This window comes from Mesoplodon densirostris, chromosome 12, assembly GCF_025265405.1.
Source record: "Mesoplodon densirostris isolate mMesDen1 chromosome 12, mMesDen1 primary haplotype, whole genome shotgun sequence".
Taxonomy (NCBI): Eukaryota; Metazoa; Chordata; class Mammalia; order Artiodactyla; family Ziphiidae; genus Mesoplodon; species Mesoplodon densirostris.
Genome location: NC_082672.1, coordinates 49,531,532 through 49,559,430, shown reverse-complemented (window position 1 = coordinate 49,559,430; position 27,899 = coordinate 49,531,532). Strand labels below are relative to the sequence as shown.

General features: G+C 38.8%; 1 protein-coding gene and 1 pseudogene across 2 annotated transcripts in view; one reads left to right on the top strand and one right to left on the bottom strand.

Moving 5' to 3' along the window:
* CDK19 (cyclin dependent kinase 19) overlaps window positions 1-27,899 on the bottom strand; it is a 181,723-nt gene that overhangs the window by 15,763 nt on the left and 138,061 nt on the right. For both annotated transcript variants that reach the window (XM_060115056.1, XM_060115057.1), the window contains 2 exons: window positions 8,116-8,173; window positions 2,279-2,410 (listed from right to left, as the gene is read on the bottom strand). In XM_060115056.1, the coding sequence (XP_059971039.1) occupies window positions 2,279-2,410; window positions 8,116-8,173 (190 nt within the window). The remainder of the gene's footprint in view (window positions 1-2,278; window positions 2,411-8,115; window positions 8,174-27,899) is intronic.
* LOC132500285 (proteasome maturation protein-like) lies at window positions 20,430-21,117 on the top strand (annotated as a pseudogene).

The window sequence follows — 27,899 nt, the reverse complement described above, 5'->3', positions numbered from 1 at the left end:
ATAAGTAATTGGGACTTGACTAAAATTAGAAATTAGCAATTATGTTTTTATCTTTAATTCGTAAATCTTATTTTTACTGAGTAAGTAAGCTGCAAGCTGGTTAAAATTCAATTTCAGTTCTCTTTACCCTGAGGAAATAAGAAATATAGTTGGTTTCCAATTCATACCCAATTACCTTTATTTCCAAAAAAACACATCTATTTTTTATTCCAACAGTAGAGCAGTTAATCATAAAATATTCATAAAACTATGCTTCTCAAAGTGTGGGGACCACATACAACAGAATCACCAGTGGTACCTGTTACAAACACAGGCCTCACTACCATGGGTTTGCTAAGAATCTATGAGAGTGAGACAGATTTTGGTGGGGCATCATTTAGTTTAACAAGGTTTTGGGCTGAACCTGCCTTTTCTTACTGGAAATCTCCCTTCTAGACAAAGACTGCATAGTGCTTGGTAAGAGCCCAAGGCACATGGGTGTCTGCTGTTATCACATCCTGTACTCCCACCCTATGCCCTGGGTTATCTCACCATCAATCCTGTTCTAAGGCACCACCTGTTGCTTCCAACTGACACTCCCCTTCTCTCTGGCTTACATTTGGTTTCTTCCTATCCTCTGGTGCCTTCTGAGATTGTCTAGATTTTACTGTTCTCAATAGAGAGACCTAATAACAGAAAAAGCAAACATAATTCTAAATGTCTCAAAAATATAGCCCCTCAGTAAAAGTCATTCATTGGAATGTACATAGAGTCAGGGTCTGATTTTCACTCCTCATCCTAAGGAGCGCTCCATCCCTTCCATTTGCTTTTTGTAGTTCTCCTTCATTCAACGACAGCTGCCACTGTCCTTGGCAGACAGAGTGGCAGCCTCTGCTAAGGGGCCTTATTTACTATAAGCTCAACTGCCAGGGGACAGGTCTAAGGTCAGTCTCACACTCCTCTACTGTTAAACACAAACTGGTTTTCCTCACAGTGCTGTGGCTCCTCATAGCCTTTTTCACTCATTTAACAAAACCCTTGAGCAGAATTTATGAAGAATCACAATATTCCACACTGTGCTAGTGTCTGAATCCCCAGACAAGGAACATGTAACTGTGTTCTGGGCATCTGAGGTTTGCAGACATCAGACCTCCTGACGAACGAGGACAGTACTATATTTTAATGTTTGTTTCCCTTTTTACCCATGAATAGGTTAATTATGAGTCTAATCTTTTCAAACGTGAGAACTTCAATTATAGTTCTCTGGCTGCCAGCAGGTTTTTCATAAGCTTAACAGAAAAAGGATTGAGCTTAGTTGTCTATTTTTAATAATTTTAGAGCTTAAGTGCCTTTATCAAATAGAACTCAACAAAAGCAGCTAAATGTAGTCAAAACAGATATTAGTCTAATGCAGGTAAACAGAAAATTCAAGAAAAGGAAAATTTAAAGAAACACACTTAGCAAATTTAAGTACCGTACAGAACTAGCCCTTCACGTTAACAGTACTATTTACTCCCTCCCTACCCTCTCTTTTTACCTCCTTTAAAGCAATATCTAGGTCTGAGGACAGCTCTCTCTTCCTGACTCCCTCAATTAGCAGCTGGGACCTCTGAGGACACTGTAACGACAGGCAGCAAAATCTCTGATGCCTCTGTTCTGAAGGAGACTTAAAGTTTTACAGAGTATGTTTATAACAGGTTTTTTGACTCAGTTTCTTCACTTGGTGAGATGGCAAGATGCTGAGCACAGCTAATCTACCCAGGCTCTATTTCCTACCTTAATGGAGAAACTGCCATTCTGAAAACTGTAATGGCAAGAGAGAAAGATTAGTCATATTGTTTCTTGCTTAGGAAAGGACTGACTGAGTAACTTCTCCCCAAATAGAAGGGGCTCTCTCCAATGACTACACTACTCCCATTTTTCTGTTTTTCTTTTTGTGAAGAAAACAAGTCTAAACCTCTCTCCAGTTCTTCTGATTGATAGTAAGTAAAAAATAACATTTGCATGTTATCGTTTCTATAGCAACTCAACAAGATCAGATACTTCTATCTTCTGAAAGAAAATGATTTCTTTTTTTAAAGGAATCATATTCTCCTATACAGTTAAAAATCCAAATCTACCAGATTACAAAATCTGGGAATATAAACAACAGGACTTTTACAAAGAAATTTAAAGTGGTTTTTACAAAGCAGCTTTATTATTATACCATTTAGTATTTATGATAATGCAATATCATATGATAATGATATGATAATGTAAATCTTACCAATTATAAGTAAATCATTTTAGACTAACTTACCAATGGCCTTTGTATAATGCCTTGCACCAAGCAAAAGTTCTGGAGCCCGATACCAAAAAGTCACAACTACTGGATCCAAATCTGCTAGTGGCTTTAGAGGAGAATTGAATAATCTGGCAAAACCCATGTCAGCTAAAAAATAAAATAATAAGAAATCAGGTTGGCATGCTATTATAACCATGCAAGGTCGATGACAATAGCCACTAACCTTATAAAGCAATCCTTTTTCCTCTCTTTTCAACCAGTGGTCTGTACCAGGCACTAAATCTCCCCTTCTGAGGTAGATACTATTATTGTGCCTATTTTACTGATGAAGAAACTGAGGCTTAGAGATATTCTGACTTGTCCAAGTTCATAGAACTAGTAACTACAGAGTCAGAATTAGAATCCAGGTCCGACTTCAGATTCCTGGCTTTCAGAGACAGAATAATATTCTTAAATATTTTTAAAGTAGAAAATAGTCTAAAAGTTTCCATGATTGATTATGACTTCTGTTTGCCTATATATCGAAAAAACCTGACTATATCTTAGTTCAGTGTGTGCTAGAGTTGGCTGGCTCTTATGGACCCAGCAGAGCCAATTCATACACATCTTTTGAACTCAGTGTTCAGTAACGTCATGTTTGTGGCTTGAAATTGGCTGTGGTGGGAGTATTTACATCATGGAAAACAGCAAATGCTACAAATTGGGTTTTTTTCCCCCAGAGAGCCAGTTGTTGTATAGTTACCAGCACATCACATACATGTTTCCAAGAACATAGATAGAACACATAAGAGAGAATGTTATAATTCAGCATTTAACAAAGGTCTATACCAAAGATAACTAAAATATTAGAGGTACACAAAAGTAGTAAAAAGACTATTACTATAATAAGGTGTTGGTGACTAATTTTCTTAAGATTTCCTAAAGAATAAATACCTTATACCTATAAAGTACTTCAGAGTTTACAAATGATTTTCACACACATCATACATCACTTCGTCTAATCCTCATAAGAATGCTGGTTTAATAAGTACTGCCCTTGCCACACTTATGTGATGAAGAATCTAAGGCCCAAAGCAGTTCAATGACTTGCCCAAAGTCACAGGGGTAGGAAGTGAAAATGCCAGTACAAACAAAAAGCATGTTATAATTTAGCAGCTACATTCTTAACCATGGAACTGATATCCAATAGATTACACACATGATAACTGCATGTCACAAGGCAAAAATCACAAAAATGATAAACCTCTATAAGAAATATATAATATACACAGTATATTTTGATTGTATAAGGGTCCCTCGTGTACTATACAATGCACAAATAGTACACTGAAGTTTCAACTACAGAGTATCATTTAATCTAAAACCAATATACTATGATATACATTAAATTTTTAATTTACAGTGATTTTGTTTCTTTAGAGTTTGAATAATTTACAAGACTTTCTGAGAATGCTTTGGAGGACCCAGGTCTTAAAAAATAAAGCTACCCAAGGATGCCTATGCTGATGCCTACACTTTCTTAAGCAAATTTCCCTATAGCAAATGCAAATATTCAAAACCATTCTACCAATATTATACCTACCTCAAAGTACTGCTCTATATATTTAGTAGATCCTGATTATTGTTGATGGCAAAGTAATATGATGGAATACTCTTTCATACATTGAAAAGCATGCTATTTTTAAGTAAAGGCTAAAGCCAGTATTTCTCCCCTTATTCTCCACCTTATAACTTTTATATAAGCCACATCTATTCACTGAAAAATGAAATCAAGGCCAGACGAAACAATAAATATTCTTAAAAACAATTCCCATCTATTGTATGAACTTTAAAGGAGTTTCAAACCATTTTTCAAATAATTACTAATTTAGACAAAAAGTAATTAGCCTAAACATTCCTAACACCTATCTTCCTAAAGTTAGATATGAGTGAAATTGTTCAACAGACAGGGGTAGTAAAATTCTGGTGTGGGTGCTAATTAGACAGTATCAAATGATAGAAAAGCAGCAGAAGGCAATGTCTACTGCCAAGGAGCTTACATGAAGGTGAGATGACAAAATACATGGAGTAGATAAAAAGGATAAGTACTGTAAGACTAAAGGAGAGTTGCTGCTGGTTTCTACTAGACTTGAAGTCCCTTGAGGGAAGGGGCTATGTCTCCTTCAGAGTGTTATCTGGAAGAATGCCTGATAAACATTTGTAGGAGTGGACTAAATCGAAAGTGGAACTTGAGCTGGATTCTGAAGGATGGATAACTGTGAACAGTAAAGGCAGTGATGAGCATTTTAGGTAAGGCCTGGCAGTCTTCAGGTTGCTGGGGAGGGGAAGCCTCAGATACAGGGAAGGGCACAGTATGTTTTCCATTTGACTATGCTTTCTTTCCCTTTCAGTCAAAAAAGAACTGTTAAAAAGTGTGAAGCATAGACATCAGAGCATTACTGATTTAAAAAAAAAATAATGCGCTATTAAAACAAAATTTAAAAACAATTTAATCAACTAGATTAATTGTTCACTAGACCTTTACTACCAATTATTGCTTACTTTTAACCCTGATTTTATCTCTAATCTTGGATAGAATTATAATCCTAAAACTCTTAACAATAAGGCAATTAACTGGCCTGGCTAGAATACAGAATTTATGTTGAGGAGTAGTAGGGCTATTTGGGAGAATAAGGAGAAGACATTAAGTTTGGTGACTGGCATAAATGTGATGACTGGTACAGCATGGGAAAGTATAAGATGATGATGATGAATTTGGTTTGGAATTAATGCAATATAGGTTGCCAGCAGAACATCCAAATAGAGAAAAACATTTCATCTAGGGTGAGAGAATAGAATCTGAGATCCAGATCTTAGAATCATTTTCATAGAACCCAAGCTTTTGAGGCCACAACTTATCAATTTCCTAAAGAAGTAATTGTGGAGGGAGGCCATGTCCCAAGCCAGTGCCTAGGCTGTCTTGAAACAAAAGGATAATAGGAATAAGAGGCAAAAATGAATAAAATACAGAAGTAACAGCAAAAGTAGTAGACAGAAAAGTAGAATTACATGATGTCATACAGACCAAAGGAAAAGACAGTCACAAGGCCAGACTAGCCAGAAGAACAAATAACAAGACAGTAAAGGAAAACAACTACTAAACACAGGCCACTAGATTTGGTAAGACAGAGATCAAAGATGGCCTTTTAGAGAGCAGTTTCAATAGAGGGGCGGAATTAAGACGTCAGATAATAACAAATTAGGGTAAGTGAAAACAGTGCGTAAACATCATGTATTTTAGAAGTAGAGGAACAAGGGGAAAAATTGAACAAATTGTAAAGAAAACAAAATGGATATGAGAAAATTTATGTTAAACTGGGGTGAGGACTATGGAGAACAGTATGGAGGCTCCTTAAAAAACTACAAGTAGAACTACCATATGACCCAGCAATCCCACTACTGGGCATATACCCTGAGAAAACCATAATTCAAAAAGAGTCTTGTACCACAGTGTTCATTGCAGCACTATTTACAATAGCCAGGACATGGAAGCAACCTAAGTGTCCATCGACAGAGGAATGGATAAAGAAGATATGGCACATATATACAATGGAATATTAGCCATAAAAAGAAACGAAATTGAGTTATTTGTAGTGAGGTGGATGGACCTAGAGACTGTCATATACAGTGATGTAAGTCAGAAAGAGAAAAACAAATACTGTATGCTAACATATATATATATAGAATCTAAAAAAAAAAAAGGTTCTGAAGAACCTAGGGGCAGGATAGGAATAAAGACGCAGACGTAGAGAATGGACTTGAGGACAGGGGGAGGGGGAAGGGTAAGCTGGGATGAAGTGAGAGAGTGGCATGGACATATATACACTACCAAACGTAAAATAGATAGCTAGTGGGAAGCAGCCGCATAGCACAGGGAGATCAGCTCGGTGCTTTGTGACCACCTAGAAGGGTGGGATAGGGAGGGTGGGAGGGGATGCAAGAGGGAGGGGATATGGGGACATATGTATATGTATAGCTGATTCACTTTGTTATACAGCAGAAACTAACACAAAAGCAATTATACTCCAATAAAGATGTTAAAAAAAATTGGGGTGAGGATTATGAATGTTTAAAGGTGAAGAGGAGAAACTTGAGAAGGGGAGAATGGAGATACTGTAATAGGAAGGGCTCAAGTACAGCAGGAAGATATTTAGAAGCTAGGAAGGACATCAGATAGGACTTAGGAGAAAGAGACACTCTCTCTGAGACTGTTGCAAAGGCAGAGCTGTGCTGACAAAAAGTGGTCAGTGAGGTCATACCAGATAACTCCGATATCACTAGGCAGCAGTGTTTGGAGGGAAAGAGACCCCAGACTTGGAATTCAAGTCCTTCCTTTGAAAGGCTGAGTAAGCTACAGTCTCTAAATCCAGCTTTCCTTATCTGCAGTATCCACCATAGAGGCTGGTTATGTAAAGCAAATGAGATAACGTTTGAAAGTATCTATCTTAGTGTCCCCCACAGAAGAACCATCCTTTATTTCCCTTTCACGAGGGTCTAGCAAAAACTAGGTACTCAATAAATGCCTCCAAGTAAAAGTGTGAGAGTGAAACAGAAAAGTGAGGAGTGGTAGAAAGGGGATGGGAGGGAGGAGGAAGCAAAGTGGAAAGGGAAGGAGAGCAGCCACCTGGTTCTTAACTAACGTCAACAGAATTCTTTTTTTTTTTTTTTTTTTTTTTGCAGTACGTGGGCCTCTCACTGTTGTGGCCTCCCCCATTGCGGAGCACAGGCTCTGGATGAGCAGGCTCAGCAGCCATGGCTCACGGGCCCAGCCGCTCCGCGGCATGTGGGATCTTCCCAGACCGGGGCATGAACCCGTGTCCCCTGCATCGGCAGGCAGACTCTCAACCACTAGCGCCACCAGGGAAGCCCAACAGAATTCTTTTATGGCTCAATCTCAGTAAACTCAGAGTAGAGGTTTAAAGAAAGAAAAGTTGGTTTAGAACAGCTTCTTCAGGAACTGGGCTAGTGAATTAATTGAAGAAGTAGAAAACCAAGCAGCAGGGCATGCTTGGTTGAAGCAGGACAGAATGAATTTGTAGTATGTCAAGTTAGCACAATTCTGCATCACTTCGAGTGTGATATATTCTAACAGCAAAGAAAGCAGGTTGATGAAACAAAATTTACTTTAAGATCTTTCTAAAAAGCATTGGACATTCAATAAATGTTAAGTTCTATTATAAGAAATTAGAACAAAGCATTTCTTAGCTCATTTTCTCCCCAAATATGTCACAGGTATAAATGATGCCAATTTCTTTCAGAACTTTCAAGTTGCAAATGAATTTTTAATACAGAGACAAGACTTCTGCCAGTGCCTTAATCTAAGACTGGCAAGCAAGAGAGTCTATAAACATATACATTCATTTGGAAAAGATATGTGGGTACCTGGCACAGGACATGTGGTGGAGGGAGGGGAGGGCGGGGCGAGGTATCTGTGAAGATCTGTATGTACTAGGTCAGGGTGGGAGGGATGTATTCCGGGAAACAACATTTGGTAAAGCTGAGACAAAAGTAAGATTCAGAGATTATGTTTAGGGTGACTGTGCAGGACAGTAACAGTAGCATAAACACACACTTGGGGTATTGTACGGGAATGAATTTTTTGCTTGCTTCAGCTTAGAATTATAGAACCTTATTTTGGGAATAAATCTGAGGGATTTTACAAACTATCTATCTACATTTCCCAAAATCTTTTCTACAAATATTATGAGGAATTAATTTTTAAATTAACTACTTAAATAAGAGTATTAAAAAGGGAAACCATCTTTGCAGTCACTTCAGTTTCTTAGTAAATTATTTTAGAAATAATTACCTACCTATTTTGACTCTCCCCCTCTCAGGACCTTCTCCCATTACTAGGATATTTGCTGGTTTCTAGAAATAAAAATAGAGCATTCAAATTACTATATTTATTCTTTTGACATGCTCTAAAATGGAAAAAAGTTCTTATAATATGAAAATATCACTTTTGGATTTTCATCAAAACTGTAATTGAATATCAAGTACCCTCTATATAGTTAAAGCATTTGACATACTTGAAGTTAGCACTAACTTTCCAAAAACATCCTTGCTATAGAAACATCTTATTTTCAAAATCATATCATACAAAAAATCACAAAGGAATTAAAGCTGTCATTTCTATTTACCCCACAAAAGTAATGAGTAATAATTCTTAAACCTGCACAAATTATAAGCTGTCCTATTGCTGCCCACAATAAAGGGCTTTTGTGGTTGAAAATTTTTACATAAAATTTCCAGCCACAATATAACTATGTTCATTTAAATGAATCAAGTGGAATATTCCTTGCTAAATATTTCTAAGCTACTATAGGAAAACATGGTCAACATTCAGCAGACTCCATTAAAATTCATACACATTTTCAGCCATAGTTCATGCAAAAGTGAGAAATTCCAAATATAATCTCAAGATGTAGGAAAGTAAAAACCAAGGCTAATACAGAGCTATATAAAGAAAAGAGTAGGCTGCAAATGTATCCAGCATCTTTTAAGTCATCCTTTTTTGTAGACATTTGGAAACAGAGAAACTGTGAAGATACATGCTTTTGGGCAAGTAAGTCTCCTCTGTAAACTCTTTGGAGACAAAAATTTATGATTCATTTATTTAATCAATGAATATATTTTTAGTGTCTTCTAGGGAGAAAGAACCAAACTAACCATACAAAGAATTAAGAGGAAAAATAAAAGCACAGTAAACCAAGTTCTTAACCTCCAGATGCTCACTACATAAGTAGAAAGAAATATCAGAAGTTTTGTATAATTTTAGAAGCTAATGCTAATTATGAGTTATGGAGAGGACTGAGATCTTGGGTTAGAGGTTAAACTAGATTACTTTTAAGATCTCTTCCAATTTTCCAGCTCTTTAAAGTTTCAATGAAAACAATAAGCATTAAAAAAAAAAAAGTTCAAAGAAGGAACTGATTAACAAGAGCTTCCATTGTTAAGGGAAATGTTCACTGGAGGTGGGGCAGCGGCGATGTCCATTATCCAGATCCTGAAAAATGAGCAGAAGCTAGAATGGCAGAGGAGAAGGAAGGTAAGGGCTATGAATGAAGCAAGCTTAGGAGAGAGTAGTAAGTCTGACTTGACAGAAGGCAGAGGACTCATGTTGGAGGTGGTAGAAGGAACCTAGACCCTGCAGAGTCTTAACTGCCAGGTGAAGTAATGGGACCTTTGTACGTATTACAGGCAGTGAGATTACAGGAAAGAGGGAGGTATCAGAACTGGGTGTAAGGTGACAAGCGCGCTTCATCCAAGGACTTCTCAGCTGAAATGAAGAGGGAGTTATGGAGCTGAGGAACATTTTAAAGGAGAAATGAACAGGACTTTGTAACTAGTTGAAGGCAGAAGATTAAGACAAAGGGTGATAAAGATTTCATTAAGGTTTTGAGTTTATGTGACTGGAAGAATGGTGCCCTTGTGATAGAAAATTTATGAGAGGTACTGATTTGGGAGGGGGAACAACAAAGAGAAGGAGATGGCACGTTGAGTTTGAGTGATGTGAGAGGCCAAGTTGTACTAGCCAGGGGAGTGGAAATAGGAAAATTTAGATTTTTTTAAAAATAAATTTATATTTTATTTATTTATTTTTGGCTGCGTTGGGTCTTCACTGCTGCACGCGGGCATTCTCTAGTTGCGGTGTGGGGGCTACTCTTCATTGCGGTGCACGGGCTTCTCATTGTGGTGGCTTCTCTTATGCAGAGAACAGGCTCTAGGTGCATGGGCTTCATAAGTTGCAGCACACAGGCTCAGTAGTTGTGGCTCATGGGCTCCAGAGCACAGGATCAGTAGTTGTGGCGCATGGGCTTAGTTGCTCCATAGCATGTGGGATCTTCCTGGACCAGGGCTCAAACCTGTGTCTCCTGCATTGGCAGGCAGATTCTTAACCACTGTGCCACCAAGGAAACCCGAAGATTTAGATTTGAAAGTTATTGTCACTGGAGTGTGATAATTGAAGACATGAGACAAGATTAGCTTACTGTAGCAGAAAGAGAAAAATAGCATCAGACAAAAAACCAAACCTTCAAAATTCAAGTTTAACAACTATTTATCAAAGATCCATTATGTATAAAACACTGTCCTGCTGACTTTCAGGAAACAAAGAGAAATAAAACATGAAGCCCGGGGCCTCCCTGGTGGCGCAGTGGTTAAGAGTCCGCCTGCCGATGCAGGGGATACGGGTTCGTGCCCCGGTCTGGGAGGATCCCATATGCCGCGGAGCGGCTGGGCCCGTGAGCCATGGCCGCTGGGCCTGCGCGTCCGGAGCCTGTGCTCCGCAACGGGGGAGGCCACAACAGTGAGAGGCCCACATACCGCAAAAAGAAAAAAAAAAAAAAAAAAAAAAAACATGAAGCCCTTGACTTCAAAGAGCTTAATATCTAGTAGGGAAAGACAGACAGAATACTTTTTAGAGTACAAGGCAGATTACAGAAAGTACCAAAACAGCAAAATAAATTGCCAGGAATAGATGATTCTTCTCAGTGAATATCAGGATAGTCTTTAGGAAGGAGATGACTTTAGATGAACTTAAGAATGACTAAGATTTTGATCAGCATAAACAGAAGAATGACTTTTCCGGCTTAGAGAACCCTAAAAGTAAGAGGCTGGTCACAAAGAAAACCCACGGACATGACATACTGGGAGAGCCTACAAGTATTTTGATTATGACTAGAGCATAGAATGCTCAGTGTAGAAATAAGGCTAGGAACTATGCTGGAAATTAAACATCACATTAAAGAAACTACAAGTTATGCTATAGGCTAAGCCGAGACAAGACAGTGAGATAATCAGATCTATATTTAGGAAAAAAACTCTGGTAGCACTGTGAAGGATGAACTGAGAAGGAAAGACGGACCACAAAGCAGAGACAGAGACCAGCTGGAAGTGGGCTACAATAGTCCAGGGAAAAGTAAGGGGTCCCTAACTTGTGACAATGGTCATGGAGCAACACATAAGAGCATTTCAAGGTAAGAGTTCAAGATTTGGCATTGCTTTTTTGCACCACCTTCACTACCCTCCATAGTCACTCATTCAACAAATATTGATTATCTAGCAGTGATTTAGTTGCTAGAGATACAGTAGTAAACAAAACCAGGCAAGATCCGTGACCTCATGGAGCTTACGTTCTAGTGGGAAGAGAAGGGCAATAAATAACAAATGTACAGTACATCAGGATTGATAAGTACTGTGGATAAAAATTAAATAAGGAGAACCCAAAGAGATTTCCACATCTGGTATTACGGCTGAGTAGGTGCTCTAGGAGACGCTGCCATTACAGAACAACAATATATATGCTGCCTAAGAAACATTCCTTGAAGGATCCTTGATCTCACAAGAGATAAGGCAGGGGTCCCCAACCCCCGGGCCGCAGACCAGTACCAGTCCGGCTGCACAGCAGGTGAGCGGCGGGCAAGTGAGGGAAGAAGCTTCATCTGCCACTCCCCATCGATCCCCATCGCTCACATTACCGCCTGCACCATCCTCCCCACCCCAATCCATGGAAAAACTGTCTTCCACGAAACTGGTCCCTGGTGCCAAAAAGTCTGGGGAACCACTGAGGTAAGGGATATCTACAACAACCCCAGCCCCACCCCCAAATAAGGGCTGGAGAAGGAAGGAAAGGCAGGATGGACCTGGGAGCAGATGCCAGTGACACACTTCATTGGGGACACTGAACCCTGGACCACCAGCAAGGTGAAGAAACTGAGCCTGTTCCCTGACAATCAGTCAAGACTCCCATGGGGACTAAAGTAAACCAGAAGAAGCAAAAGGAAACCCTCTCTGTAGGAAAAACGTCCTAACTTAGGCCTAAGGACTAAAACAATACATTTGCCTGCTAAAAGCATACTTTAATCCATTCACACGCTATTTACAAGAGATCCATCTAAGTGGAAGGACCATAAAAGCTGAAAGTAAAAGGCTATTAAAAGATAGGGGCTTCCGTGGTTGAGCAGTGGTTGGGAGTCCGCCTGCCGATGCAGGGGTCACGGGTTTGTGCCCCAGTCCGGGGGGGTCCCACATGCCGCGGAGCGGCTGGCCCCGTGGGCCATGGCCGCTGGGCCTGCGCGTCCGGAGCCTGTGCTCCGCGGCGGGAGAGGCCGCGGTGGTGAGAGGCCCGCGTACCGCAAAAAAAAAAAAAAAAAAAGAGCAGGCAAACTGCTAAAAGAATCAACTGTAGTAATGTCAGACAAAATAGCTTTTAAGACAAAAGCATTATTAGGAGTAGAGATGGTCACCATGTAATGATACAAGATTCAATTCACCAGGAAGAGAGAACACTCCTAAAACTCATTATGTACTTGAAATATATATGTATTTGATATAATTTCAGGGAGGGAAAAGACCAAGGAAAACAAACTTTTCTCAATAATTGATATGTCAAGCAGACAAAAGATTAGTAAGATATAGACCATCCAAAGGACACAATTAACAAAGTTGATCTAACAGGCATATAAACAACTTTTTACCCAATAATTAGAGAATACACATTTTTTTTTCAAGCATACATGGAACATTTACAAATGTTATTAGTGTACTAGCAGGTCTCAAGAAATTTCAAGGAATTGTTATCAAACAGACTATGTTCTCGACCACAATGAAATTAAGTTAAAAGTCAATTACAGGGACTTCCCTGGTGGTGCAGTGGTCAAGAATCAGCCGGCCAATGCAGGGAACACAGGTTTGATCCCTGGTCCGGGAAGATCCCACTTGCCATGGAGCAACTAAGTCTGTGCGCCACAACTGCTGAGCCTGTGCTCTGCAACTACTGAAGCCCATGTGCAGCAAATACTGAGCCCACGTGCTACAACTACTAAAGTTCACACACCTAGAGCCCATGCTCCGCAACAAGAGAAGCCACCTCAATGAAAAGCCCACACTTGTCGCAACTAGAGAAAGCCCACACACAGCAATGAAGACCCAATGCAGCCCCCCGCAAAAGTCAATTACAAAACTATAAATCTAAAACTCCAGGGCCTCCCTGGTGGCGCAAGTGGTTGAGAGTCCGCCTGCCGATGCAGGGGATGCGGGTTCGTGCCCCGGTCTGGGAGGATCCCATATGCCGCGGAGCGGCTGGGCCCGTGAGCCACGGCCGCTGAGCCTGCGCGTCCGGAGCCTGCGCGTCCGGAGCCTGTGCTCCGCGACGGGGGAGGCCACAACAGTGAGAGGCCCGCATACCGCAAAAATAAATAAATAAATAAATAAATAAATAAATAAAACTCCATATATTTGGAAATGTAAAAATACCTCTAAATTATTCAAAGGTAAAGGAGAAAGTATGAAGAAATTTAAAATACTCAGAAATGCAATAATGAAAGTACGACCTATAAAAACCTGTGGAACTTACAAGGGAAATGTATAGCCTTAAATATTTACGTTAGGAAGAAAGGCTGAAAATAATTATGTGCCTAAGTTAAGAAGTTAAAACAAAACAAAACAAAATTCAACAGACTAAAGCAAAAGAAAGTAGAAGTATAAAGATAAAGGTAAGGGTAGGAATTTATGAACAAGAGAGGATTTATGAAGCCTTTAGGACAACTACATCAAAAGGAGAGAAGGTGCAAATAGACGATATTACAAATTAAAAAAAGGAACATAACTATAGATTCAGTGGAGGTTAGAAAGATAAAAGAACCCTATTAAAAAACTATATTAATTAAAAAATATATACAAAATAGGCAAATTCAAGAAACTGTAACCTACAAATTAACTCAAAATGAATTAGAAAACCTGAAGAAACCAAGAAGTAGTAAATAAATTAAAACTGGACTTAAAAATCTTGCTACCAAAGGGTAAGCTGGGACGAAGTGAGAGAGTGGTATGAACTTATATATATACTACCAAATGTAAAACAGATAGCTAGTGGAAAGCAGCCACATAGCACAGGGAGATCAGCTCAGTGCTTTGTGACCACCTAGAGGGATGGGATAGGGAGGGTGGGAGGGAGACGCAAGAGGGAGGAGATATGGGGATATATGTATATGTATAGCTGATTCACTTTGTTATAAAGCAAAAACTAACACACCATTGTAAAGCAATTATACTCTAATAAAGATGTTAAAAAAAATCTTGCTACCAAGAAAACAGATGATCACAGAGGCAAGTTCTCCAAATTTTCAATGAACAGATTGTTTCAATTTTATTCAAACATTTTCAGAGAATAGAAGAAGAGGGAATACTCCCAACACATTTTAGAAAGCCAGTATAACCTTGATAGCAAAACCAAACAAAGTATAAGAAAGAAAAACTTCAGGCCAACTGCACTCAAAAATATTAAACAAAATAGTAATAAGCCAAGTCCAGAAAAAGGAATGCCAGGATGGCTTAATATAAGAAAATCTATATAAGTCCATCACCACAGTGACAGATTAAAGAAGAAAGATGATTTAATTATCTTGATAGAGGCTGAAAAAGCAGCTCATAAAATTTAACACCCAGTCATGATAAAAACTCTCAGCAAGTTAGACTAGAAAAAACTTCCTTAACCTGATAATGGGTATGTATCAAAAACTAAGAAAGAAACATTGAAATCATTCCCATTAAAATCAGGAATAATGTAAGAATACCCACTATTAACACTTCCAAAATCAACACTGTACTATAAGTCTAGTACTATAAAACAATAATTAAAGACATATGCATTAGAAAGGCAGAAATAAAACTATTGTTATTTTCAGATAATATAATTATCTACATAGAAAGCCCAAATTATTTACAGGCAAATTATTAGCAAAAGTAAGAGAGTTTAGAACGTCTGGCAACTTGAACAATACGAACAAGTCAACTGTATTTCTGTATATCAGAAAAAAAAAGCTAGGAAATATAATTTTTCAAAGGCAGCATTTCTACAGCAACAACAACAAAAAAGTATAAGGTGCCTAGGGATAAATATATCAAAAGATTTACAAGATTTTTATACAGAACACCTTGAAACCTTGTTTTAAATGATATTAAGAAGTTCTAAATTAATTAAGAGCTCATGTTAATAGATAAGAAGACTCAATATAGTAAAGACATCAATTCTCCCAATACTTCTCTGTATATTCAATGCAATTTCAATCAAAATTCCATCAGAGTTTCCTTGTGGAACTTGAAAAGCTGATTTTAAAATGTATGTGAAAGAGCTAAGAATAGCCAAGATATTCACAAAGTGTTAGGGGTAGGGGATGAGGAGAGGAATCTGGCTCAAAACATTATATCAAGATTTATTTTAAAGCTATAGTGATTAAACAGTGTGGTTCTAGTACAGGGATAGACAAACTGATCAATGGGAGAGAATGGAGAACCCAGACGGAACCAAAATACTGAGAGAGAACTTCAGATCAGTGGAGAAAGGAAGAACTAATCAATAAATGGTGCTGGCACAACAGGTTATCTAAGTGGGAAAAAAATAAGTAAAATGAATCCTCACCTCATATCATATAAACAACAATTTCAGGAGGATTAAGGAATTAAATGTGAAAAGCAAAACTTTAAAACTTTGGAGGAAAAAAAAATTGGAGAATATCTTTCTGAGGTGAGGAAGAATTTCTTAAACAAGATACAAAGAATAACCATAAGAGAAAAGACAGATAAATTTGTCTATTAAAATAACTCCCAGGGCTTCCCTGGTGGCGCAGTGGTTGAGAGTCTGCCTGCTGATGCAGGGGACACGGGTTCGTGCCCAGGTCCGGGAGGATCCCACGTGCCGCAGAGTGGCTGGGCCCGTGAGCCATGGCCGCTGAGCCTGTGCGTCCAGAGCCTGTGCTCCGCAACGGGAGAGGCCACAGCAGTGAGAGGCCCGCGTACCGCAAAAAAAAAAAAAACAAAAAAAACCAAAAAAAAGCCTTCCAATCATCAAAGATAAAGAAAATAAAAAGACAAAGCACAAACAGGCAGAAGTATTTGCAACATGTAACAGTAACAAAGGTTTAGTATCCAGAATAAAGAACTCCTACAAATCAATATGAAAAACAAGCTAATAGAAAAATGGACAAAATGTCTGAACAGGGATTTAACAAAAGGAAGAAAATGTTTAACCACTAAGTATATGAAAAGATGATGCTATACCTCATCAATAATGGGGAAAATGCAAATTAAAATCACAGTGAGATACCATTTTACGCCTAGTAGATTGGTTAAAAATTAAGAACAGTTGAGTAGGAAGTAGGTCAGGGGAACTCCAATACATTGCTGGTGGGAGAATAAACTGGTACAACTTCTTTGGAAAACAATTTGGCATCATCTTGCAAAATTGAACAATTGCATACCCTTTGACTCAGTAATTCCATTTTTAGAAACACCAAAGAATGTTCATAGCAGCACAGTTTGTAATAAAAAAAAAAATCTGGACACAACCCAAATTTCTAGCCAATAGGAAAATGGAGAAATTAATTGTGGTAGAGTCACACAATGAATTTTAAAACAGCAGTGAAAATCACTGAATTACAAATAAAAGTAAAAAATGTTCAGATCTTGGAAACATTATATTGAGAGAAAAAAAGCAAGTTTTAGAAGACTATATACACAGGATGCCATTTTCATAAAACTTAAAACCGAGCAAAGCTAAAAAATGTTCTGTTCAGGCATATATACAAATGTGATCAACCTATTTTTTAAAAGGAGTGAATAATAGGTTCAAAATTCAGGATATTTTTTACCTCTTGGGAGGAGACAAGAGGATAAGATGAGGGAAAAAACATAAGTAGAAGCAAGCTATTGGTAATATTCCAGTTATTGAGTTAAGTGATAGGCTCTTGACTGTTATGCTTTGTAAGATAATATATAAAGCAAGGAATGGGGATAGGTACTGTTGGGAGTGGGATGACAGGGTGTTATTTCCAACATCATTCAAGCATAATTTTAAATTACTTACATAATGCCTCTTTTGAGAAGGTAACATCTGGGATAAGACCTGAAGAAAGTGCAGTAATAAGGGAAGAGCAACTTAAAAGGCTTGAGGCACAGGTAAAGCAGAGACACGCTACGGAGAACAGTGGGCATCGGGGAGAACAGAGTGATAAGGCACTGATGATTCTAAAGAGAAGGAAACCCTAGGTAGGGCTTGCTTGCTGTTTGCAGCGGTTCTGCTTTTGGCACAAGTCATTTGGGTAGCAGAACTGGATGGGTTCTTGAGCATCGTCTAGCCTGTGCTCTGAGAGTTGATGAGGGCGGCCACGAGATCTGCAGCAGAGCAAGATCATGGTGTTCGGAGCAGTGAGGACAAACCTTGGTGAGCTGGCAGGCTGACTCACTGGAGAAAGAGCAAGGAGGTCAGTGCGGCTGCAGTCAACGTGAGAGGGGGGCAGTTAGCCCAGGGGCGGCAGAGGAGGGGTGGGGCAAAGGTTAGGGAGGGGTGCCGGTCAGACAGAATGACGTGGGGGCTCGGAAAGACTAGGTTATTCATGACTAGAATTAGCATCGTTTTGTTATATTATCCATCTTACCCATAATTTTTACAAATTGCATAATTTATTTTATATATATCCTGCCCAATCTCTGATAGTAGGGTTTGGAGAGATTATCATTTTCTACTACATTATATATTTCCATAATGTTTGATTTTGTGTATTTTGGTATTGTTTACAATTAGATAAATGGTATTTTAAAAATATAAGAAAAAAATAACGCTGAGAGGAATAAAGGGTAGAAGAACAGGAGCCAATGAAAGAACTGGTGAAAGAGCATCCAAGGTAAGGAAACAGTCAGCATAGGGTTCTAGAAGCTAAGAGTTTAAAAAGGAAGAGGTAGCCTTCAGGTGCAACAGAATGAGAGCTGAGAAGAGGCAACTTTGGGACAATTAGAAGGTCATTGGTGACTCAGAAAAAATAATTTCTGTGCATTTACAGAAGCTAGACACAGTAAATGAGACCCAAATAAGTGGAAAAAAGGTAAAGGCAGATTTAGAGTACATTTTTCAAGGCCTTAGTGAGAATGGGAATCTCTGGGATATAACAGTTTTTTAAATTGTAAAATCATCAAATAAACCATTTTATGTACCATTTGTTACACTGTTCGCAATTCCTAAATTTTGGATTTAGGAATTAAATCCTTTTAAATAAAGATATAAGATAAAAACACAAAGTAGGATATAAAGGAACAAAAATTGCTTCGTATAAGAAATGAAAATAGATTATGAGCTGCTGAATGGGAGAAAAGCAGGAAGTTCATCTTGGATCACTGTTAGCTCTTATTAGAAGTTCCTGCAGTCACACTATATGGAAACAGAGAATATGAATATGAGCACCACAATGGAATGAGGAGAGGGAGGGAGGGAGGGAGGGAGAGAGAGAGAGAGAGAGAGAGAGAGAGAGAGAGAGAGAGAGAGAGAAGAGGATCTAGCTAGTTCTGAAGACAGTAGAGAATACCTTTGACATGATCTACTTGAAGCCCATGGAAGCTCTAAGAGTGAGGCCTGAGATGAGGACAGAAGTGGTGACGTGGTTTAGGGGAGCAGCGAACGTGAGCTCTTTTGTACAGTCTGAGAAAGGAACCCAGAGCTTGGGCAGTATCCATAGAGAAGGGTTCCTGGAGTCAAGTAAAAATCTAGAATCACAGAGGGAATCATTTTTTAATGCACACCTCTTAACTGGGATTATCTGTCCTCTTCAGGACAAGTGAATGTGTTATGGTCATAAGATGCTTGATGTTTCAAAATAACAACAATAACAACAAAATAAATAACATGATCACCATGAAAATGCATTTAACTTAGGGAACTATATTCAATATCCTGTAATAAATCGTAATGGAAAATAAATAAATAAAAATAAAATGCATTTAACTTTTCAAAGCATTTTCACATCGATTTTCTTCTTAAGGGAAATACTCAAGGACCTACAGGGCTAGGGGCAAGTCTCAGAACTACTCCATATAACCCTCAAGATTCCACACTGTGTTGCGCTTACAGATATTATGCTGAATTTTCAAAGGACTAACTTTGACAGTGATTAATTAAGTGAAGGCATATGCTATTAAAAAACAAAGGAAACTGCAGCTCATGCACACACACCCACACCCACACACACAAACCTAAAAGAATGAAAAAAGGATACCAAAATTGTTCTGACCTAGTTACATCCCAGTTAACACAGACTATGCTTTACTAAAACCCCTCTTCTTACTGTGAACACAAAATGCCAGCTGTGAAAGAAAGTGATACTGCTGGGTTTGCACACTTTAGTTACCATAGAAACAGTAGAAATGGCAGGAGTTGGATGTCTCATATTCAAGTTATCAGCAATAAAATTGGACAGACAAATCAAGGCTGCAGGGTTCATTTTAGATAAATTGTATTTTAAAGGCAAAAGTCAGGGAATTAATGTGATAAACAGTACGGTTACTCAGAAATTATTCTTGAAATATCTGTATTTTAGCAGAATTTAGTTAGTTCTTGAATGTACATTCATGATGGTTTGCATGTATTCTAGATTTGCTTTTTCCTTTTATAGAATCAATTTTTTTCACAGGGTTAAATTTATTTCAGTTAATTGGCACATCATAAATAGAACAGCCTAAAGATATACAATTATCCTACTACATTTGCTTTACACTTCCTACACCAGGACATTTGGAACAAAAATATGAAACCCACAAGATGACTCTTATCAGCACCAGTAAAGAAGACAGAAAAACAAACACAACTGTCTACAATCCTGAATAATAGGAAAAAACCAATCAGACATCAACTGGACTAGTTTCTGAACAATGAACAGTGCTAGCCTAATATTAATGGCTACAACTATTCTTTTCTTTAAATACAGAAGTGGCATGACTCTCATCACATCTGATACAGAAGTACATTCCCAGGAGAAAATTTTCAGTTTATGTTCCTTTCTTTACACTGTTTTCCATTGTTCACCTTGAACAAATAAGATTCTGTATTGTAACAAACAGGACAAAGAACTAAGAGTGAGAGACATGCTTTTTTTCTTAATCACAGTAGTCATTTGCTAGTAGCATCAGTCTATCATAATTTTACCTCTTAAAATAACTTCATTGACAGTAAAGGATTTAAAAATATAGAGAATCTGATTATTGTGACTGCAACCTCCTAAAGGGCAGGGAAGATATTTCTATCCCCACTTTATGTATCTGCTGAAATCCAGGCATACAGCGTTTAATAAATATTTGTTGAATGGGTTCGCAGAGCAAGTTGAAGGTGAATGCCAGAGGACTTGGATCTCAGCTAAAGGACAGTATTCCAGTTACTGAACTTTCAGCAAGTGGACCTTCTGAAAGTCATGATCTTCTTCGAAAAGATCTTGTGTGAAAAATGAACTTTTGCCCAGTCATCCTCTTGAATTATCAGAAAAAAACTTCCAGCTCAACCAAGATAAAATGAACTTTTCCACACTGAGAAACATCCAGGGTCTATTTGCTCCACTAAAACTACAAATGGAATTCAAGGCAGTGCAGCAGGTTCAGCGTCTTCCATTTTTTCCCAGCTCAAACCTTTCATTGGATATCTTGAGGGGTAATGATTAGACTATTGGATTTGAAGATATTCTTTTTTTTTTTTTGCTGTACGCGGGCCACTCACTGCTGCGGCCTCTCCCGTTGTGGAGCACAGGCTCCAGACGCGCAGGCTCAGCGGCCACGGCTCACGGGCCCAGCCGCTCCGCGGCACGCGGGATCCTCCCGGACTGGGGCACAAACCCGTGTCCCCTGCATCGGCAGGCGGACTCTCAACCACTGCGCCACCAGGGAAGCCCTGAAGATATTCTTAATGACCCGTCACAAAGTGAAATAATGGGAGAACCACATTTGATGGTTGAACGTAAGCTCGGTTTACTGTAATGCAGTGTGCTGTTCATGGAAATAGAGGGGCTGCACCTTTATAGTCGTTTTTTACTATAATTTGATGTGCACAACATTAAAAGTACTGACACATGAGAATTTTTGCCTAAATAGCATCTGTGATCATTTGAAATTATTTGGGTCTTTGGTTTATGTGATAATTGAAAGCACTAAAGGGAGATGGTTTTAAAACTTATAATTTATATTAAAACAATAGCTTCCTATGTCTTTCAAAAAATGTTGCTAATTAATATCGTAAAACTATTCACAGGTTCCAATTCAGTCTATTTTCTAGTTATTCCATAAATTTACTTTTGAATAACCGTTATGAGTATTTGAGTCTGCAAACTTCATAGTAGCATCTTTCAGAATAAACATCTGTTCAGTGGCAGCATTTCAAAGTACAAAATAAGAGTATTATATTTTACCTTCTTTCAGTATAGTCCATTAATACTCATAAGAATAACACTTGCTTTATTGATGCTACTTTAGAATTATAACTATATTCTTTGATTCTTTCAGGTTGAAAAGTATAAGTTCAGAGGTTTTGATTTTGGTCTTGTTTTTAAAGTGAAAAATTAAATAAAACAATCAGCAGATGTCAATTAAAAAAATATTTGTTGAATGAATGAACAATTAAATGAATGAATGAAAATTGCCAATGCTCAGTATTCATCGTCCTTTGGTAGGCAAGTTCTCAATTTTGAAAGAAATTGTTAAGAAACCAGAGTAAGCACTTACCATGAAATATGCCAAGCTCACTTCTGAATATAGATTTTTTAAAGTCCTAATTTTAATTCAGTCCAGGGTTTCAACAATCACTCATATGCCAATGACTCCAAAACCTATACCTCTAGGTCTCTAAACTTCTATATATCTAGAGATATGTCAACTGTATGCTGGCTATCTCCACAATCATCTCAAATTCAACTTGTTCAAACTGAATCTTCACTGCCTCTCTTTCTGATAGTATACCCTTCTCAGTTACTCAATCAACAAAAGCAGAAGTCTGAACACCTGTCCTTTATTCCTAAAATCTAACCAGTCCTCGGGCCTGATTATCTTACCCCCTGAAGATTTATCTGCTATCTCCCCCCCTCTCTATCTGGATTACCTCTGACCTGATTCAGGCCTTCATCATTTCTCAACCAGCTCATTACAACAGCCTGAGAAAGCTGCTATCCCTGCACCCTCAAACCAATTCTCCACATCCCTGTCTCAGTAGTGTTTCTTAAGCAAAAACCTGACCAGCTCAGCTCTGACTGACCACAGGAAAAACCCATGCTTCTAAACGTGACAGTTAAGATCCACTGTAATCTGGTCCCTATTTCTTTCCTCTTCCTCTCCTTTCACTACTTTTTTGCTTTGCCCCAGTAATATCAAAGTGCTCACAGTTTCTTACCCCAATCCCTTATTCATGCCGTCCCCTCTGCCTGGAATGCTCTCCCCACCCACGTCCCCCAAGTCATTCTTATAAATTTCTACTCATCCTTTCAGATTCAGCTCAGTGTGAGTCCTCCAAGAGAGCCCCATCCCAACTGGTTAGGTAAGCTTCTGTGCTCTCAGTACCTTATGCAGAGCTAATCCCTGAATATACTTTACAATTTCTCTTTAAACCTTACTATTTCATGATTATCAATTTATGTGTATCTTCCCCACCACGCATTCATTAGGAAAGGGACGTATTTCCAGTGCCCAGCATATTGTCTGGAACACCTTAGAAGGACGAAATATGTTTATAAAGCAAACATTCTAAGTCTAAAAACCAGTACTTCCCCCACAGAAATCCAGAAAAATGGACATTAGTTTCCACAGTTCTATTCGTGTCATACTTTAGGTGTACTGTGGGTTAAATAGGCCTTTGTATTCAGAGAACCTAACCACTATTTACAGTGCTCTTTCTCAGCAAAAATTCCTTCCCAGTTAGAAATTATGTATCAATAACTAGATGTAGGCTGTCTTAAAATGAGCAGTCTATAATACGAAATGCTGTGATTAATTTCATTTTACCTTAAAATGGTCTAGAGGTATCTGTAACGGGTATTAAACCTCAGTATTCATGGTAAACAGCTGCCAACCCAGCACTGCACAACAGTTAACAATGCACTTCTTTGTCTTTGCCTTTTAGGAGTGGTTACAGGCCTGAACAGCAGAGATAAGGTTTTCTTTTCTCTAACAAGAACCAATAAAAAGCAGCCTTTATAAAAAGCTTTATGCAAGACAAACACATGTATTTAGAAGGCAATTTACCTAACAAACTTCAAGGTCACCAACAGTATAATCAAGATATATTCCACACTGACAGCAAGGCCAGGAAACAAGGCTACAAAGACATTCAGATGCTATCCTGTTCATTAACTAGTACAATCCACCTGCAGAGAAGCAACACTGGTAGAAAGTAGTTTTCCATTTACATGTGTGACAGTCACATTCAAATCAAGTAAGTCATTCTTATTATGAGAAACTAAGAATGTCAGAGGTAGAAGTTATCCAACAGCCCTCTCGTTTTACTCATGAAGAAACACAAAAAACCTGTAACCTCAACTAAGTCCACTGTCCACAGTGGCAGACCCAGGCTTAGAACCTAAGTCTCTCAGAGATGCACTCCAGGCCAGGGTTATGAGAACAAAAGCACACCTGGCAAATAAACAATACTTAATGGACTTATAGTCCTCACCAATAGAAGACTTCTACCCAGATGTGTGCTTAGTTGAAAATATGATCACACAAAATAACCGTATAAATAATCTCCCAGTGAAACGAATCATCAGTCCTTAAATGCGAGATCCCCTCTTGATGAAGATACCATCGTTCTCAGTAAGGGATCTTGAATCATCCTACAGTGTTGGTCAAATAGAATGCCTGTGGTAGCATACACATTTGTCCTAGTTCATCAATTTGTGATTAAAATGGGTATATTTTATTGCATATAAATTCTACTTCAATAAAATTAATTTAATAAAATAGTATGCCTGAACTGATTCTTCAGGTTTGAACACAGGCCTCAAAGTACTGGGGCTCCTTCTGTAGGCCTTTCTCCTAACCAGTTTCTGCCATTGCTCTCACTGTGGAATATATCTTGACTACATACCCTTTTAGGGACTATGAAGTTAACTTGGCAAATAGCCTTCTAGAAATGTGTTTGTCAGTACAGGCTAATAGAACTATACTAAAGTCAGGATCATCAAAAGAGCCCTGTCGTCAAGCTGAACCTTCAGAGGCCTCATAAGCCACTGTGAGTCAAACCACATCCCCTTTGAAGCTGGCCCTCTTAGAAGTATGATTCTTAGTATCACCTGCCTGTCAAACAGATGGTGGAGCACTATGCTCTAACTCAAACCAGCAGATGTGCAGGACTCTGCTGCAAGCTCTGGTTACTGGGCTATGGGTATGGATGATGGAAAAACGGACATGCCAGAAAGAATCACAGCCCCGTATCTAGAAAACACCTCAATAATACTTTCTTACATTTGTAAGATGTGTGTCACAGTATCCAGAGCATTGTAAGAAACATTACCATACCTATCTTTACAAGGCCTTGTATAGAAGCAGTAGAAGCATCTGTACACAGATGACATGACTACCATCAAAGGCCTTCAGGCTGCCATCATGAGCAGCTGAGCCACAGACTGTGGAGGACCAGCTCTAAGGAACTAGTTAGGAACCAAAGGTCACCAGCAAAAGCCCTAGTGTGATTCTTCAGCATGACAAGATCTGTCATTGTCCAAAATCACCTAAAATTGAAGGTTAGAAGATAACCAAGCCATACTTAACGTTTTTCATTGTTAGCTCTGCATTCTGAAAGAAATTAGGGTGACTAAATCATATTAAAATAAATGCTGCTTGGGCTTCCCTGGTGGCGCAGTGGTTGAGAGTCTGCCTGCTGATGCAGGGGACACGGGTTCGTGCCCCAGTCTGGGAAGATACCACACACATGCCGCGGAGCGGCTGGGCCCGTGAGCCATGGCCGCTGAGCGTGCGCGTCCGGAGCCTGTGCTCCGCAACGGGAGAGGCCACAACAGGGAGAGGCCCGCGGACTGCAAAATAAATAAATAAATAAATAAATGCTGCTTTCTGTCACAATTTGTCAAGTGAAACGTTAATAAATCAAATGAAAAATAATAGTCATTTGATTAGCATGGAATTGTTAGAATGAAAAGTTAATTGAAACACTTTGATCTCATTTAAGCCAGTTTTTTAAACTTTTTAAAATATAAAATATTTAGCAATATTTAAATATAAACCAGATGAAACATGGCCTACTTTTTTTTTTTAAACACCAAGAAGCATGTTTCACCTATTTACAGTAGGGCTCTACTCTGTAAAGCGTTAAGTGGCTAGGAGGAGTATCAGGCTAAAGGAATGCTGGGGAAGCAAGTGGTTAAAAGAAAGGGCATCGCTGCACTGCTGATGATATTCAGAAGAATGGACAGAAGCTTCTACAGAAAGGAAATCAGGAGGAATTCAGGAACTCTGGAGCTAAGACAATGGAATCAACAACAATATAAAGCACCTATCATTACTGCCATTTTACAAATGAGTAAACTGAGGCTTAAGTAGCAAGATTAACTATCTTGGAAATAATTTTTTTTTATTTATTATTTTTGGCTGTGTTGGGTTTTTGTTGCTGCACGTGGGCTTTCTCTAGTTGTGGCGAGCGGGGGCTACCCTTCGTTGCGGTGCGCAGGCTTCTCATTGCAGTGGCTTCTCTTGTCGCGGAGCACAGGCTCTAGGCGTGCGGGCTTCAGTAGTTGTGGAATGCGGGCTCAGTAGTTGTGGCTCGCAGGCTCTAGAGCTCAGGCTCAGTAGTTGTGGTGCACGGGCTTAGTTGCTCCAAGGCATGTGGGCTCTTCCCGGACCAGGGCTCTAACCTGTGTCCCCAGCATTGGCAGGCGGATTCTTAACCACTGCACCACCAGAGAAGCCCAAGAAGCTCGTAATTTTGAAAAAGGGATAAACTATATCTTGGCATTCTTCCAACCTACCAGAATAGTAATCCCATAAAAATGAGTCATCCTGTATTTCATCTTCTTACTCTTAGCTATATCCTGCTGTAAAATTAAAATATATCTTTCCTCCCTTGGTGTTTACAAGTTCCAAATATTTATAAACTTATGTCTCTACTGTCTCTCTGCTAAGATGAATATATTTAGCTCCTTTTCTCCTTTCCTTTTAAAGCACTTCCTCAATATAAGTCATCTTTTTGGTGACTTTATTTAAATTCTCTATTTCTGTATTAAATTCTAGTATCCAAATGACATAATTAAAATACTGTTCTAGATATGAAATCAATCACAATGAAAAACACCAACCTCACTGATGATGTAATAATGCTTCTTTGTGTGAAGTCCAAAACACTGGTTTTTATTTACTTTTTAAATTTGTTAGGTTATACTATTACTGCAAATTTATATTTACTCTAACACCTTTAATTGTACGGATTTTCTAGGTGTCTCACACCAAATGAAAATTTAGAGATGGTATGCACTCTGAAACAGTTGTGACTAACAAAGAGTGTAAAGCCAGATTCCCTATCATAATAAGAAATGAAGCACTTAAAAACCCTACTCATTGACTAAAACTGCAACTCTACTCTTCAGCTCACATACAAAATAATAATTTTTCAAATGTCTCCAACGTATCCCTTTTAACCATATTCATTCTTGATATGCTCTATCTTTCTGTATCTACCAATGAATATATCTGTAAAGTAAACATACAGTTTAAATCTTCTACTCCTGAAAATACTTTGGCAAAACCATGACAATATGGTCCAGATAGCAGGCTTCATGATCAGCGAAAGAACTGAGTAGGCTATCACAGACTATATTCCTACTGGCTTAAAGTTTCAAATCTTATTAGAGTTACTTAAGCAGTAGAGGCACTAGGGGAATGTATATGTAAAATACAAACAAGTGTTATACTAGGTCAGAACCACCTTCAGAACACATCTTCAATATTGTGTCCATGCTAATACAGATGGCCAATAAGCACATGAAAAGAGGCTCCACCTTCCCTGTTGGCACAGTGGTTAAGAATCCTCCAATGCAGGGGACACAGGTTCAAGCCCTGGTCCGGGAAGATCCCATGTGCCGCGGAGCAACTAAACCCATGTGCCACAACTACTAAGCCTGCACTCTAGAGCCTGCGAGCCACAACTACTGAGCCCGCATGCCACAACTACTGAAGCCCGCATGCCACAACTACTGAAGCCCACGCGCCTAGAGCCCATGCTCCGCAACAAGAGAAGCCACCACAATGAGAAGCCCACACACTGCAACAAAAATTAGCCCCCGCTCGCCACAACTAGAGAAAGCCCACATGCAGCAACAAAGACCCAACACAGCCAAAAATTAATTAATTATTTTTTTTTAAAAAAGAGGCTCCACATCACTAATTATTAGAGAAATGCAAATCAAAACTACAGTGAGGTACCACCTCACACCAGTCAGAATGGCCATCATTAAAAAGTCTACAACTAACAAATGCTGGAGAGGGTGTGGAGGAAAGGGAACCCTCTTATACTGTTGGTGGGAATGTAACTTGGTGCAGCTACTATGGAAAACAGTATGGAGGTTCCTTAAAAAATTAATAATAGAGTTACCATATGATCCAGCAATCCCACTCCTGGGAACATATCCAGACAAAACCATAATTCAAAAAGACACATTCACCCTTACGTTCATAGCAGCACTATTCACAACAGCCAAGACATGGAAACAACCTAAATGTCCATCAACAGATGAATGGATAAAGATGTGGTACACATATAAAATAGAATACTACTCAGCCATAAAAAAGAATGAAA